This window comes from Silene latifolia, chromosome Y (genome assembly GCF_048544455.1).
Source record: "Silene latifolia isolate original U9 population chromosome Y, ASM4854445v1, whole genome shotgun sequence".
NCBI classification, from domain to species: Eukaryota; Viridiplantae; Streptophyta; class Magnoliopsida; order Caryophyllales; family Caryophyllaceae; genus Silene; species Silene latifolia.
In genome coordinates, this window is record NC_133538.1 from 63,028,672 (window position 1) to 63,041,879 (window position 13,208).

The 13,208-nt window shown below is 46.9% G+C and overlaps 1 protein-coding gene across 1 annotated transcript; it reads left to right on the forward strand.

Annotated features, from left to right (window-relative positions):
• The first annotated feature begins 6,895 nt into the window (after window positions 1-6,895).
• LOC141628209 (uncharacterized) lies at window positions 6,896-7,735 on the forward strand. Its single transcript, XM_074441380.1, has one exon. It carries the CDS (start codon window positions 6,896-6,898, stop codon window positions 7,733-7,735), a length of 840 nt encoding a protein of 279 aa, XP_074297481.1.
• The last annotated feature ends 5,473 nt before the right edge of the window (window positions 7,736-13,208 follow it).

Here is a 13,208-nt window from a genome sequence, read left to right on the forward strand (position 1 = left end):
TTTTATTCGAATCGATCGAGAGGTTTCTGTTTTCATGGGCTTTAATTAGCCCGTGAGTTGTTTTATTTCGAAAAGCTTAGTTATTTTCCTATTTAAACTTACGTTAACTAGGTCATTAGGATCATCTTTTATCTTATCAATCATTCAGTTTAGTTTTGACAGAAAACTTATTACGTTACATTTTCCCTTTCTCTGTAACTTTGCTCTGGATTGTTTTGCTCGAATTTTGTGTTCTTTACGCCGGATTCGCACGATTGTAATCCCTTTCTCTTTTCTTAATAATAATCTTTCTTTTGCTTGCTTTAATTTCTTGCCTTACTTCATTTATTTTCTGCCCTAATTTACTTTTATGCATTTTATTTATTATTTCATTATGTTTATTGTTAGTTCATCATTTGTCATTAGTTTTGATATTAATAGTGATATGAGTAGCTAAATCTAATTCATGTTGGGATTAGGGGATCTACGGTAGGAATGTGACAATGTAGTAAATAATTTAGATGAATTAATTGTGAGATTCTATCACCATAGCAATTTAATTGTATTTTACCGACTTAGTTGAGTGCACGCTTCTGAGTCATCCCTTTAATCTGGCTAAAATTAATCCTAGATCGAAAGATTGGACTAAATAGGCCTGCTATGAACAGTAGACTACCCTGACAAGGACGAAAGTTAAGTTAGTGGAAGTTTAGGGTAGAAAGTGGACCGGAAGGACCTTTCCATATCCGTCTCGCATTAATTTGTGTAAGTTGTTTACAGTTGATTCACTGGACTATCGTAGTGAACCGAAATTCTGACATGTCCCTTCTCTATCTGATAGTTTAATTCTATTTTCTTGCCTTTATTGCTCTTATCTTTGCTTCTCTTTCCTTTTAACCTTTTAGTTTAGAAAACCAATTTAAATACCCCCCCATTTGTGACCAAATAGACGGACTTCTACAGATATCTTGCCTCCCTGAGGAGATCGACCTGACTTCCCTTGCTATATAGGTAGTTTAGATAGTTTATTTTTGATAGGTATACGATAGACGTATCAAAACCGAACCGCCACAACTCACTGATATTGGGCAAGCTTTCCAAGCAATGGGTTTACAGTAGCCGACTGATGGTCCATGGTTTATGGACATTGGTGCCTCGTCTCACCTTACATCTGACGCAGGTACGTTGATTTCTCCTTCTAGTGCTAGCTCTATTCGTTCTATTTTGGTTGGCAATGGTAATAGTATTCCAGTTCGTGCCTCGGGTACTTCGACCATACCTGCCACAGACCGTACGTTATTCCTTACCAATGCCCTTTATACACCCCACATAATAAATAATTTAATTTCTGTCCGACAGTTTACAAAAGATAATAATGTGTCTGTTGAGTTTGACCCGTTTGATTTTTCTGTAAAGGACCTTCAGAATGGGACTACGATCATGAGGAGTGACAGTACTGGCGAGCTTTACCCTGTATCTTCTAAGTCCACTTCTTCCTCCACTGCCCACGGTTCCTGCTTCCTCACCCATCCCAGCGATATCTGGCATCACCGTCTTGGTCATCCCGGGTCAAACATTCTTCAGCTTCTTCGGAGTCAGTCTTTTATTAATTGCACTAAGGAGTCGAATAATAGTCTTTGTCATTCTTGTCAGATAAGTAAACACAAACGATTGCCATTTACTGATTGTACTTCTGTCACTTGTGCTCCATTTGATATTATACATGCCAATTTATGGACGAGTCCTATTTTGAGTAAGAGTAACTACAAATACTATCTTGTGCTTATTGATAATTTCACGCAATTTGTTTGGGTTTACCCTTTATCTGCTAAATCTGAGATCTACTTAAAATTCACTCAATTTGCGTCCTATGTCCGCACGCAATTTCAATGCCCGATCAAATAATTTCAATGCGATTTAGGTCGAGAATTCGACAATAATCAGTTCAAAAATTTCGCTCACAAACATGGCGTCATATTTCGTTTTTCATGTCCACAAACTTCCCCTCAAAATGGTAAAGCTGAGCGTATGATCCGTCGTCTCAATGAAATGGTGCTTGCTCTCCTCTATCACGCCTCTGTTCCCCCGTCATACTGGGTCGATGCCCTTCATGCCGCTGTTCACTTACATAACATTCTTCCCACAAAAACTCTCCACTTCCGCTCACCCACTTCCGCTCTGTTCAACAAAGAACCTTCCTACGATCATCTTCGTGTGTTTGGTTGTGCATGTTACCCAAATCTATCTGGTCAGCGTCCACATAAATTAGCTCCTAGGTCCGTTAGGTGTGTCTTCCTTGGCTACCCTTCTCAACATCGCGGGTATAGATGTCTCGACTTAACCACGGGTAAGCTCTACATTACGCGCCATGTCACTTTTGATGAATCGAAGTTCCCCTTTGCCGAGGTTCCTCACGTTAAACCCGACTCCTACTCCTTTCTTGAACCTACCCTTAACCCATCCCTCTTTGATACCTTCTCCAACCCTCCCACCGTACCCCAATAGCCTACTCCCGAGCCTACCCAAACCCCCCCTGTCACCTCGCCTGAAAACCCGCCACACCCAACACCGCCTGGTTCCCCTCTACCCCCGCCTGGTTCCCGGTTCCCCCCCCCCACCTCCCTTTTTTCATCTCCCTCAACCTCTCCTGACACACCTTCCCCCACTACCTCCCCCCCCCCCCCACCGCCTCTCCCACCTCCCGACCACCCAACTCACACCATGACCACTCGTGCCATGAATGGCATTTTCAAACCCAACATACCCAAATCTGCCCAACTTGCTCACACCCCTTCACCCATCAGCCCGTCCCTTTCCCCCTTACCTAAATCACCCCATGAGGCATTTCGAGACCCGAACTGGACTATTGCTATGCAGGACGAATTTCGTGCGCTAAAGGATAATTACACCTGGGACTTAGTCCCTCGGCCTGATGATGTAAATGTGATTCGGTGCTTGTGGTTATTTCGACATAAATTTAACAGTGATGGGTCCTTACAACGGTACAAAGCTCGCCTTGTCGTAAACGGTAAATCTCAACAGGTTGGTGTTGATTGTGATGGAAACTTTAGTCCTGTTGTTAAACCAACAACGATTCGTACCGTACTTAGTATTGTTGTCACTCGCTCTTGGCCCATTCATCAGCTTGACGTTAAAAATGCATTCTTACATGGTGATTTGGCCGAGACTGTTTATATGCACCAACCCCCGGGCTTCGTTGATAAATCATCTCCCTCTCATGTATACCGCTTTCGTAAGTCGTTATACGGTCTTAAGCAAGCCCCTCGTGCCTCGTTTCAACGATTTGCTACATTTATTATTTCACAGGGGTTTACGAGCAGTATATGCGACACTTCGTTATTCATCTATCGTTCTGGTCCTCATACCGCTTATATATTATTATACGTGGACGATATTATTCTCACTGCTTCAAGTACAGCCCTATTGTAGCGTATTATTGCCTCTTTGTCGCAGGAATTTGCTGTGACTGATTTGGGGGTCCTTAATCATTTCTTGGGTATTTCCGTTACACGGTCGGGCAATGGTCTATTTCTTTCTCAGCAGAAATATGCTGAAGGTATTCTTAGTCGGGCCTCTATGACTTCGTGTAACCCAACGACTACTCCTGTTGATGTTGGCTCTAAACTCAGTGCCACTGCCGGTCCCTTGATATCCGATCCATCTCTTTATCGCAGTTTGGCTGGAGCCCTACAATACTTGACCATTACTCGGCCTGATACTGCCTATGCTGTTCAGCAAGTGTGCTTGTTTATGCATGCCCCACGGGAGCCGCACCTACACTTTCTGAAACGCCTGCTCCGCTATGTTAAAGGTACACTTGCTCATGGTCTTACTATTTCCAAGTCTAAGTCTTTCTTTATTACAGCATATTCAGATGCCGATTGGAGTGGGTGTCCTGATTCCCGACGCTCGACATCCGGTTACTGTGTTTTTTTTTTTGCGACAATATTGTCTCCTGGTCCTCTAAACGGCAACCGACTATCTCCCGGTCTAGTGCAGAGGCTGAATATCGTGGTGTTTCCAATGCTGTTGCGGAGACTAGTTGGCTTCGTAGTTTATTGTGTGAACTTCACGTTCCTATCATGCGTGCTACTCTAGTCTACTATGACAATATCTCTGCTGTTTATTTGGCTGACAACCCGGTTCAACATCAACGCACTAAGCACATTGAGATCGATATTCATTTTGTGCGTGAAAAAGTTCAAGTTGGTTCTGTTCGTGTGCTTCACGTTCCCTCTGAACATCAGTATGCTGACATTTTTACTAAGAGACTTCCGAGATATCTATTCACCCGGTTTCGATCCAGCTTGAGCGTCCGGCCTCCTCCCGCTCCAACTGTGGGGGCGTATTAGTGTAAATATGTAAATATTTAATACCGTATATTCCGTATGATATTTAGCCTAGTAATTAGGTATTGTATATGGACACAATATTGTATATTCTCAAGTATATATATGAAGCTTTGTTAATCACCCTGATCAGGGGATTACACAATAACATTTAATTTCGGTTCAATTCCGCCTAAGTTCATTTCGAGTCAGTTTAACTTAGATATGATTCATATGAATTCAACTTGGAGCATCTTTCGGATATATCCTAAATATTACTCACAACAATAATGACATGAGACATTAATTTAAATAATTAATGTGCGTGCTCTCTATAAATTTACACAAATTTTCATTGATGACGGACAATATTCATTTTGGTGGATAAAAATAACTCATTTGTAATTTCCTGGACACTTTTAGTTTTGTCTTGTCTACTAATATGAGTGATAATTGACCTGTTGTTAGGGGTAAAATTGACAACCTTGACCAAGAGACACGTGGCAGATATTAAGTGGAGAAGGGCAAGTATGATGAGATTGGTGATGTGGCAAAATCGGGACCACAAGGCAAAAAGCAAATAAGCACACTTAATGAAAGAAGAACGTCAGTCAAAAGGAGGAAAAAGTCAGCAATTATTTCCTTAAAAATTGGTAACCGTCCCAGGAACCTCGCAACGGGCGTGCAGGATCCTGAAAAGGGGAAACCCTAGAAAGTTGACTATAAAAGGAGAATAGTACGCAGCAGCAAAGGCATTCACTTCCGTGGGACTTATTAGGAAAAATATTGTACTTCCTTACTTGCAAATCACTCTCGATTATAGTATAATTGTTGGTGGGATTCCGACTCCCCCCGCGGTTGTTCCCACAACGGGTTTTCCGCGTCACCAAAATTCTCTCGTGTCATTATTCTTCTTTCGCTGCTCATTACCTTTGTTAATCGATCTCGCTATACGCACAAAGACCGTAGACGATCACTTTGACCTCACATATTAACATATAATCGGTAAAATTTACCCAAAACAATTTGGCGCCCACCGTGGGGCCTCAGTGATCAATTTCTCATAAAGTCGAAATTAAGCAATCCGTTCGTCATCATGTCTGGATCCAGTGCGAGTTCGTCTAGCACCCAGGGGGTATCCTCTCAATCCTTTGGGGGAAGACCTCTTCCAGCGAGCACGGATCGCCATCGCTCCGTCGGCCGATCGGATGGCCCCGGTCAGCACCTCCCCAAGAGCCATGCCACCGCCTTTCAAGCCACCCCAAGCGCCTAAGGCATCAGCAGCATCCGTTGTTACGAGATCCAGCAGGGAAAGCAGCCCCAGCAGGATCCAGATTCGGGAAACTGCATCAGGAGGAGTCCCGAAAAAGTCAGGAGCCTCATCGCCAGACCCAATGCGAGTGGTGTTGGAAGGAATGGATACCCTGCACCGGGCCATTGAAAGCTTGAGGAAGGACAACCAAGACCTCAGGAACCAGATCGCAACCAGGACCTCGTCGGCCGCACTGCCTCCACCTTCTGAGGCCCGGTTCGGCTACCAACGCGGGCCCCAGACAGATTCCATCGGAGCTGGTCACCAGATTGGATCTTGAAGGAATACCACCTAGAGGAGCCATCGAGCCCAGTGGACTAGGGTTCCTGTCTTTTGATCGACCATTCAGCTTGCAGCCAACCCCAGGTAGTGCTCTGTCTAATAGTCAGCCGGGAACTAACTCGCAACTTTTTGCAGGAACACCCCTCCTCGGTGGCGGGATGGAATCCAGGACCCCAAAGATCGGCATGAGGAACCCAAAGAAGCGGACATTTCTCGGGGAGGAACTGGGTGGGAGGAACCTCTCCTCAGCAAGCACCAGAGTGGCAACCAGGAACCATCATCCACGCAACACCTTTAGCAAGTCAGCCAGACAGTCAATTCCCAGGAGGAGCCTGGTTGGGAGGTACCTCTGTTGGCTCTTTTCCGCCTGTCTCTAACCCTCTTGCAGGAACAGGCAGCTTGCTGGAGCAGCAATACCAAGAGCTGAGGGACCTGATGTACAGGATTCCTGGTGTAGCGAGACCCCTGGAGAAGGTGACACGAGATAGCTACGCAGATTCCCCCTTCGTGGATGACATAGCCCTTGTCGGTGTCCCAAAAGGATGCGTGCGCGCCACCATGACGCTTACGACGGAACCACGGATCCTCTTGACCATATCAACCACTACAAGCAAAAGATGATGGTGATCACCGCGACAGGCTCCTTGAAGGAAGCCTGTATGTGTAAAGGGTTTGGATCTACCCTATCCGGAGCAGCCTTGCAATGGTTCGTCACTTTGCAAACAAGTATAACCGCCGCCGACTTAGTCAATGCCTTCCACAGCGTTTGCCGGCCGGCCGCAGGCATTTAAAAGCAAACAAAGTGACACATGCAGGATAGTGCGGGGACCGAGGAGGCCACCAGAGATTTTCTGAACAGGTTCAACAGGGAGAAGGTGGCAATCCCTCGGTGCGACATAGCCACAGCCATAGAAGCATTCCGCCAGGGGCTCCGTCAGGAGTCAGACTTGTATAAAGATTTGACCAAGTACCCATGCACTACCTTCGAGGAGGTGCGACAAAGGCATTGCGGTCATGCGGCCGGGAAGAAGACTCGGGGCCCGGGAGGGCGGCTTATGGCACAGATTCTACATCCAGAAAGGCACCTGTGGAGAAGCAGAATGAAAGAGCTAAACCCTACAGCAAACCTGTGAATAAAGTCTCGGAGGGACCAGGAGGAAAGAACAACTCAGAGCCACCTCCGAAAATAAGTGAGTATAAATTCTCAACCAATCTTGCAGGTGTACTCAAGGCCCTAAAGGAGATCCGAGGAGTCAGATGGCCCTGGAAGCGGACTGACGAGCGTCCTAACGACAAGAGAGACTCCAGTAAAAGGTGCGAATACCATGATGACATCGGCTATGACACCGACGAATGCTACACCTTGAGGAAGGAAGTCAAATTCCAGTACGATCGAGGAAACCTGGACCACCTATTGCCAGGAGGCTCCACTAAAGTTCATTCCACTAACCAGGTTCTGCCTACTCCTCCACCTGTGTGCACTAGAATTGTAAATGTTATTACAGGAGGCTCGCAATTGTGCGGCCTGACCTATTCAGCAGCCAAAAGACACGCCACGCAAACCAAAGGAGATAAGCGAGTTTTCTGCAGAGTCGGCCCGCCGGGACCTCCCGCGATCACCTTTGATGAAACAGACGCACAAAATGCTCCGGAGCAACACCACGACGCTTTGATCATCACCCTCCCCATAGGAAATCGCGAGGTACGGAAGATCCTGGTGGACACGGGAAGCTCCGTAAACCTGATTATCTTTGGAAACGTCGAAGGTCATGGGGGTTCGAGAAGGACTTGGCAACAAAAGAGGTACCTCTAGTCGGTTTTAGTGGCGAAACGAAGCACTCTCTGGGAGAAATCGTCATCCCGACCTATGCCAAAGGAGTCAACAAGCAGGTAAGATACTTGGTTATTGATGGGCCCTCTACTTACAATGTGATTCTTCAGTGCCCACGGATCCACGAAATGAAGGCGGTACCCTCAACTTACCACCAATGCTCGAAATTCCCAACGCCTTGGGGAGTGCAAGAGATACGTGGGGATCGGGGAGGAGGCCAAGAATTGCTACAAGATAGCCCTAAAACCAACGGCCGGACCGCCAAAGATAGCAATTCAAGAGCGAGCATCCGGGTAGAATACGTCGAGCCACCTCGGGCGAGCCGGACGAGATCACTGGATGAGCCGCAACGAGTGAACGAACCATCCTCATCGGGTCGAATGCACGGGTAAAGTCCGTCAGGAACTTGTTCAATTATTGAGAGCTAACATGGATTGCTTTGCCTGGTCCCACAATGACATGGTAGGTATAGATCCAAGTATCATAACACACAAGCTGAGTGTGGACCCAAGATATAAGCCTATCCAGCAGAAGAGGAGGAAGATTGCTCCAGAGAGGAACCAGGTTATAAACCAGGAGGTAGACAACTTTTTTGCTCATTTCTTTGGAAAAATCGGGGAAGTAAAGTACCGGAATGGTGTCTAATGTGGTGGTAGTTAGAAAAAGAATGGCAAGTGGAGGGTTTGTGTCGATTTTACGGACCTAAATAAAGCTTGCCCTAAAGACCCGTTCCCGCTGCCACACATAGACGCCATGGTGGATGCCACAGCAGGCCATGAAATGCTCACATTCCTCGATGCTTGGAGTGGCTACAACCAGATCAAGATGCACCCAGATGATCAAGAGAAAACGGCATTCAGGTCAGAGCGAGGTATCTATTGCTATAACGTGATGCCCTTTGGTCTAAAGAATGCAGGTTCCACCTACCAACGGTTGGTGAACACTATGTTCAAAGAACAAATAGGCCGCACCATGGAGGTATACATCGACGACATGGTGGTCAAATCAAAACAAGCTACCCAAAGACGTTGAACATCCTCGGTGACACTTTCAAAGACTCGAGAAAATATGAAATGAAGCTGAATCCCTCGAAGTGCACTTTCGGAGTCTCCAGTGGGAAGTTCCTGGGATACATGGTCACCCAGAGGGGGATAGAAGCCAGCACTGAACAAATCAAGGCCATACTCCAGCTAGAGTCACCTCAAAAGCCGAAGGACGTGCGGCACTGACGGGACGAGTAGCCCCGAACAGTTCATAGCAAGGTCCTCGGACAGTGCGAGGTTATTTTATGACATCCTAAGGAAGAGCCGAAGTTCGAGTGGACGGAGGAGCATGAGGCAAAGACTCAACGAGCTGAAAAATATCCGAGCACTCCACCACTACTATCAAAGCCGAACACGGAGAGCCCTTGTCTTTATACCTCTCGGTAACGGAGGTGGGTCGATGCGAGTGCTAGTTCGAGAGCCGAAGGAACACAAAGATCCAAAGATACTATGTCGTAAGTCCCCGCTACCGCAGAAACCAGGTACACCTCACTCGAAAAACTTGTACTTGCGCTGGTCACAACCTCCTATAAGTTGCGACCTTATTTTGAATCCCATACTATCTCTGTGGTAACTAACTACCCTCTTAAGACTATAATGAGGAGACCGAGTTATCGGGAAGAATGGCCAAGTGGTCCATACACCAGTGGCTACGATCTGAAATTCGAACCTCGGACAAAGAATCAAGTCCCAGGCTGCGCGGACTTCGTCTCCGACTTTTCCCCTCCCTCCGGATGCGGTCGAGAAAGAAATCCTCACTCGGAGGAGGATAAAGGAGAACAGGTGTGGGAGCTGAATGTAGATGGAGCCTCGAATATGAAGGGAGCAGGAGTTGGTCTGGTCCTTAAGTCACCCCAAGGAGACTCGCTGGTCCAGCGGTTCGGTGCGAATTCAAAGCTACCAATAACGAGGCAGAATATGAGGCCTTGATCTTGGGTCTGCAGCTGGCTCTGGACCTAAAAATCAGGCACCTCTAGGTATACAGCGACTCCCAACTCATCGTGAACCATGTAAATAACTCTTATGCAGCTAGGGACCCCACTATGATGGCCTACCTAGAAATAGCGCAAGCGTTGAAACTCAGGTTCCAGACCTTCAACATCAAGCAAATCCCCAGGGACCAGAACGTGGAGGCTGACGCCTTAGCCGCCCTGGGGGCAACATTCAAGGCAGGTACAATCTCCACCGTACCTATCGTCCACGTACTAGAACCTGTAATATCAAAAGCAGAACAAGACAACGAAGGCACAGCTGGCTAACCGCAATCACAGGAAAAAGGGGTGTTAGCAAACACTACCAGCCAAGAAGAGGCTGTAGATTGGAGGAAGCCTTATCAAGATTGGTCGAGAATGACACACTTCAAAGCAGACAAAAAGAGGTAAGAAGCTTTAAAATGCGAGCCTCCAGATTTGTACTGATTGATGGTGTGTTGTTCAGGAAATCCCATGCAGGACCCTACCTGAGGTGCCTGGATAAGGATGAAGCCCAGGCTGTTTTACATGCTATCCACAGTGGTGAATGTGGAAACCATGCAGGGGGCAGGAGCCTGTCCAACAAGGCCCTCAGGCAGGGCTACTTCTGGCCCACGATGCGCAAAGATGCTATGGAATACGCGAAAAAGTGTGACGCCTGTCAAAGGCATGCGCCAGTCAGCCACCAGCCTGCAGAACCCCTGCACCCAGTTATTTCTCCCTGGCCTTTTATGAAATGGGGAATGGACATAGTGGGACCGCTACCCAAGGCACCAGGAAACAAGGTCTACATGCTCGCCATGACGGATTACTTCTCCAAATGGATAGAGGCAGAATCATTCTCCCAAGTTACCGAGGCCCAGGTGATATCTTTTATTAAACGCAACATCATCTGTAGGTTTGGTATTCCATCTGAAATAATATGCGATAATGGGTCTCAGTTTATTGGTAATAAGACAGAAGCATTTTGTGCTAGTTGGAACATTTCATTCGAAGTCTACTCCCGTAAACCCTCACCCAATGGCAAAGTGAGTCCAAGAATAAAATCATAGTGGAGAACCTGAGAAAGAAGCTGGAAGAAATTGGGGGCAAATGGGCAGAGGAGCTACCACTAGTCCTATGGGCTGACAGGACCACCCCTAAAGTAGCAACAGGGCAAACTCCCTTCACTGGTGTTGGGTCAAGCAAGCGATTATCCCTTCAGAGGTCGTGGTTCCTACCCACAGATACGGGTGCCGGCACGGAGGAGCGGAACCAGGTGGAAATGGCAAGCGGTTTAGACACGGTGGATGAGCTCGAACAGCGCCCAGATCGGGATGGCCTCATACAGGTGAAAGTGGCGGAAGCTACAACAAAAATGTAAAGGTCAGGACCCTGCAAGTAGGAGACTTGGTCCTGAGAAAAGTTTTCCAGAACACTAAAAACCAGAGAGCAGGCAAATTTGCCTACAATTGGGAAGGACCATACCAGGTGGAAAGTATCGTCGGAAATGGAGCCTACAGGCTCATAACAATGGAAGGGCAAATGGTCCCTAGATCGTGGAATATCATCCACCTAAAGAAGTATTACATATAAAGCGACCGAGCGATCAAGAACTGAGACATGCAAGATGACCCCACCAGGTTCCAGGTTTTGCAAAAGTGTCCTTTTCATTTCTAAGAGCTTCAATTTTTCAAATAAAACCTTAAAAATCCTTTTCTGAGCTTCCAAATAAAACTTTTGACTTCAAGTTATCAAATTGTAATCAAAATTTCAGTATGCCTTAAACAAATTTAAAATCTAAAAGTTTTATCAACAATACGCTTTGGGCTTATTTCAAAATTTGCATGCTCTAGAGGATAGGAGCCTGCGAAAGCTAATCTGGTGGAGTTTCTATGTCCCTACACAGAGAAGCATGGACTTATGGCTAAGTACCCACAGATCGGATGAACTAGGCTCTGCATAAAGACTCGGCAAAGATCCGTGCAAGCGAGGTTCCTCTGAAACAGAGGGGCAATTAGATCCCAGAACCTCCAATCAACGGAAGCCGGCAATTATACAACGAAAAAGGTGCACGCACGACAAAATAAAGGTACGCCAGAAAACGGCAGAATATTAACTAAAGCGCCTGAAAACGGCAAAATATCAAAGTACGCCTTGCTCCCATGAGCAAGGCCAAAACACACCGAAAATTATCCAAAAGACTAACAAAGTTTATGCCACACAGGGCCCAGAAGATAAGACTAAAAAAAAAAGAGAGAGAGCTGAGATTCGAGAATCTCCCTAATCCAGCAGGACGCGCTCCACCTCCCTAGCAGCCGGCACGTTTTCAGAAGCAGTCCCATCAGCAGGGTTATTCACAGGAACCAGGTTATCAGCAGCGTTGGTCCCTTCCTGGATTTCCTCCTCGGCAGCAGAAAACCCGTCGTCCTCCTCCAGAGCATCAATCTCGAAGTCGGACAAAACTCCTAGATCAACCTTCTCGGGAAAGGACTCAGCAAATAACCTCTCCTCTTCCTCCAGGTCCCAGAACAAGTGCTTCCCATCTTTGAATTCCCTGATACAGGCGATCTTCATCTCCCAGGAAGAACAGGCGGCTGCATCTGCCAGGGCCTTGGAGAGGTTGGCCTTCTTCTCCTTCAGAATTTTATTTTCAGCAGTCAAGGAGTTGTTAGCTTCCAGAGCTTGGGCGAGCTGCTCCTCTGATTCCTTCAAAGTATGACGGACCAAGCCAACATCCCCTCTGAGGGCGGCTTTCTCCTTCCTCTCCATATCCAGCTGACTAAGAAGCTCCCCTTTCTCCGTCTGAAGAAGGCACACATCGTCCTCAAGCTTAGCGAGTTTCTCCCTGATGAGGAGGGAAATCTGCAGCGACTGGCCAGCAAAAGAAGAGAAACACCGTCAAGAAAAAAAAAAAAAAAAAGAAAAAAAAAAGAAACAAGGTAACTATCAGAGTCAGGCAGGGATCCACCTCGAAAGCATGCTCAGCCTCCATATCCGCCATCTCTTTCAGGGGCCTCTTCTCCAAAGATGAACGAGGGCCAGGCAACATCAACCGTTCCAAGTAAGGCCAGTGCCCAAGGGCCCTGGAATGGCCAAATCCTTCGGGTAGTTTTAGGGTCATCTCAGCAGGAGAAGAGTAGGGGGCAGCAGGGGTAGGTGGCCTAATATGATCAGGAGGTAGAGACGCCAAAGGGGTAGCTTCAAGAGCAGGTTCGTCGGAGGCAACCTGCTTCTTCGGGAGAGAAACTTCATCGTCTGGGGTAGAGTCGGCCTTTCTCTTGGAAGCAGGCTTAGGTGCGCCTCCTGTAGCCCTCCTCCTCCTTTGGGCTAAGATCATCTGCAAGGTAACCTTGGGTCTAACAGTTTCCGAGGATCCTAAGGAAGTGAGAGGAAGAGGTCAGGCCCCAGAAGCATCGGAGGATCTCAAAAAGGAAAACCCAAAAGAGCATGCAAAAGGGA

Coding starts and splice junctions, on each gene's coding strand:
- LOC141628209 (XM_074441380.1), top strand. CDS start 6,896: ATGCACTACCTTCGAGGAGGTGCGACAAAGGCATTGCGGTCATGCGGC.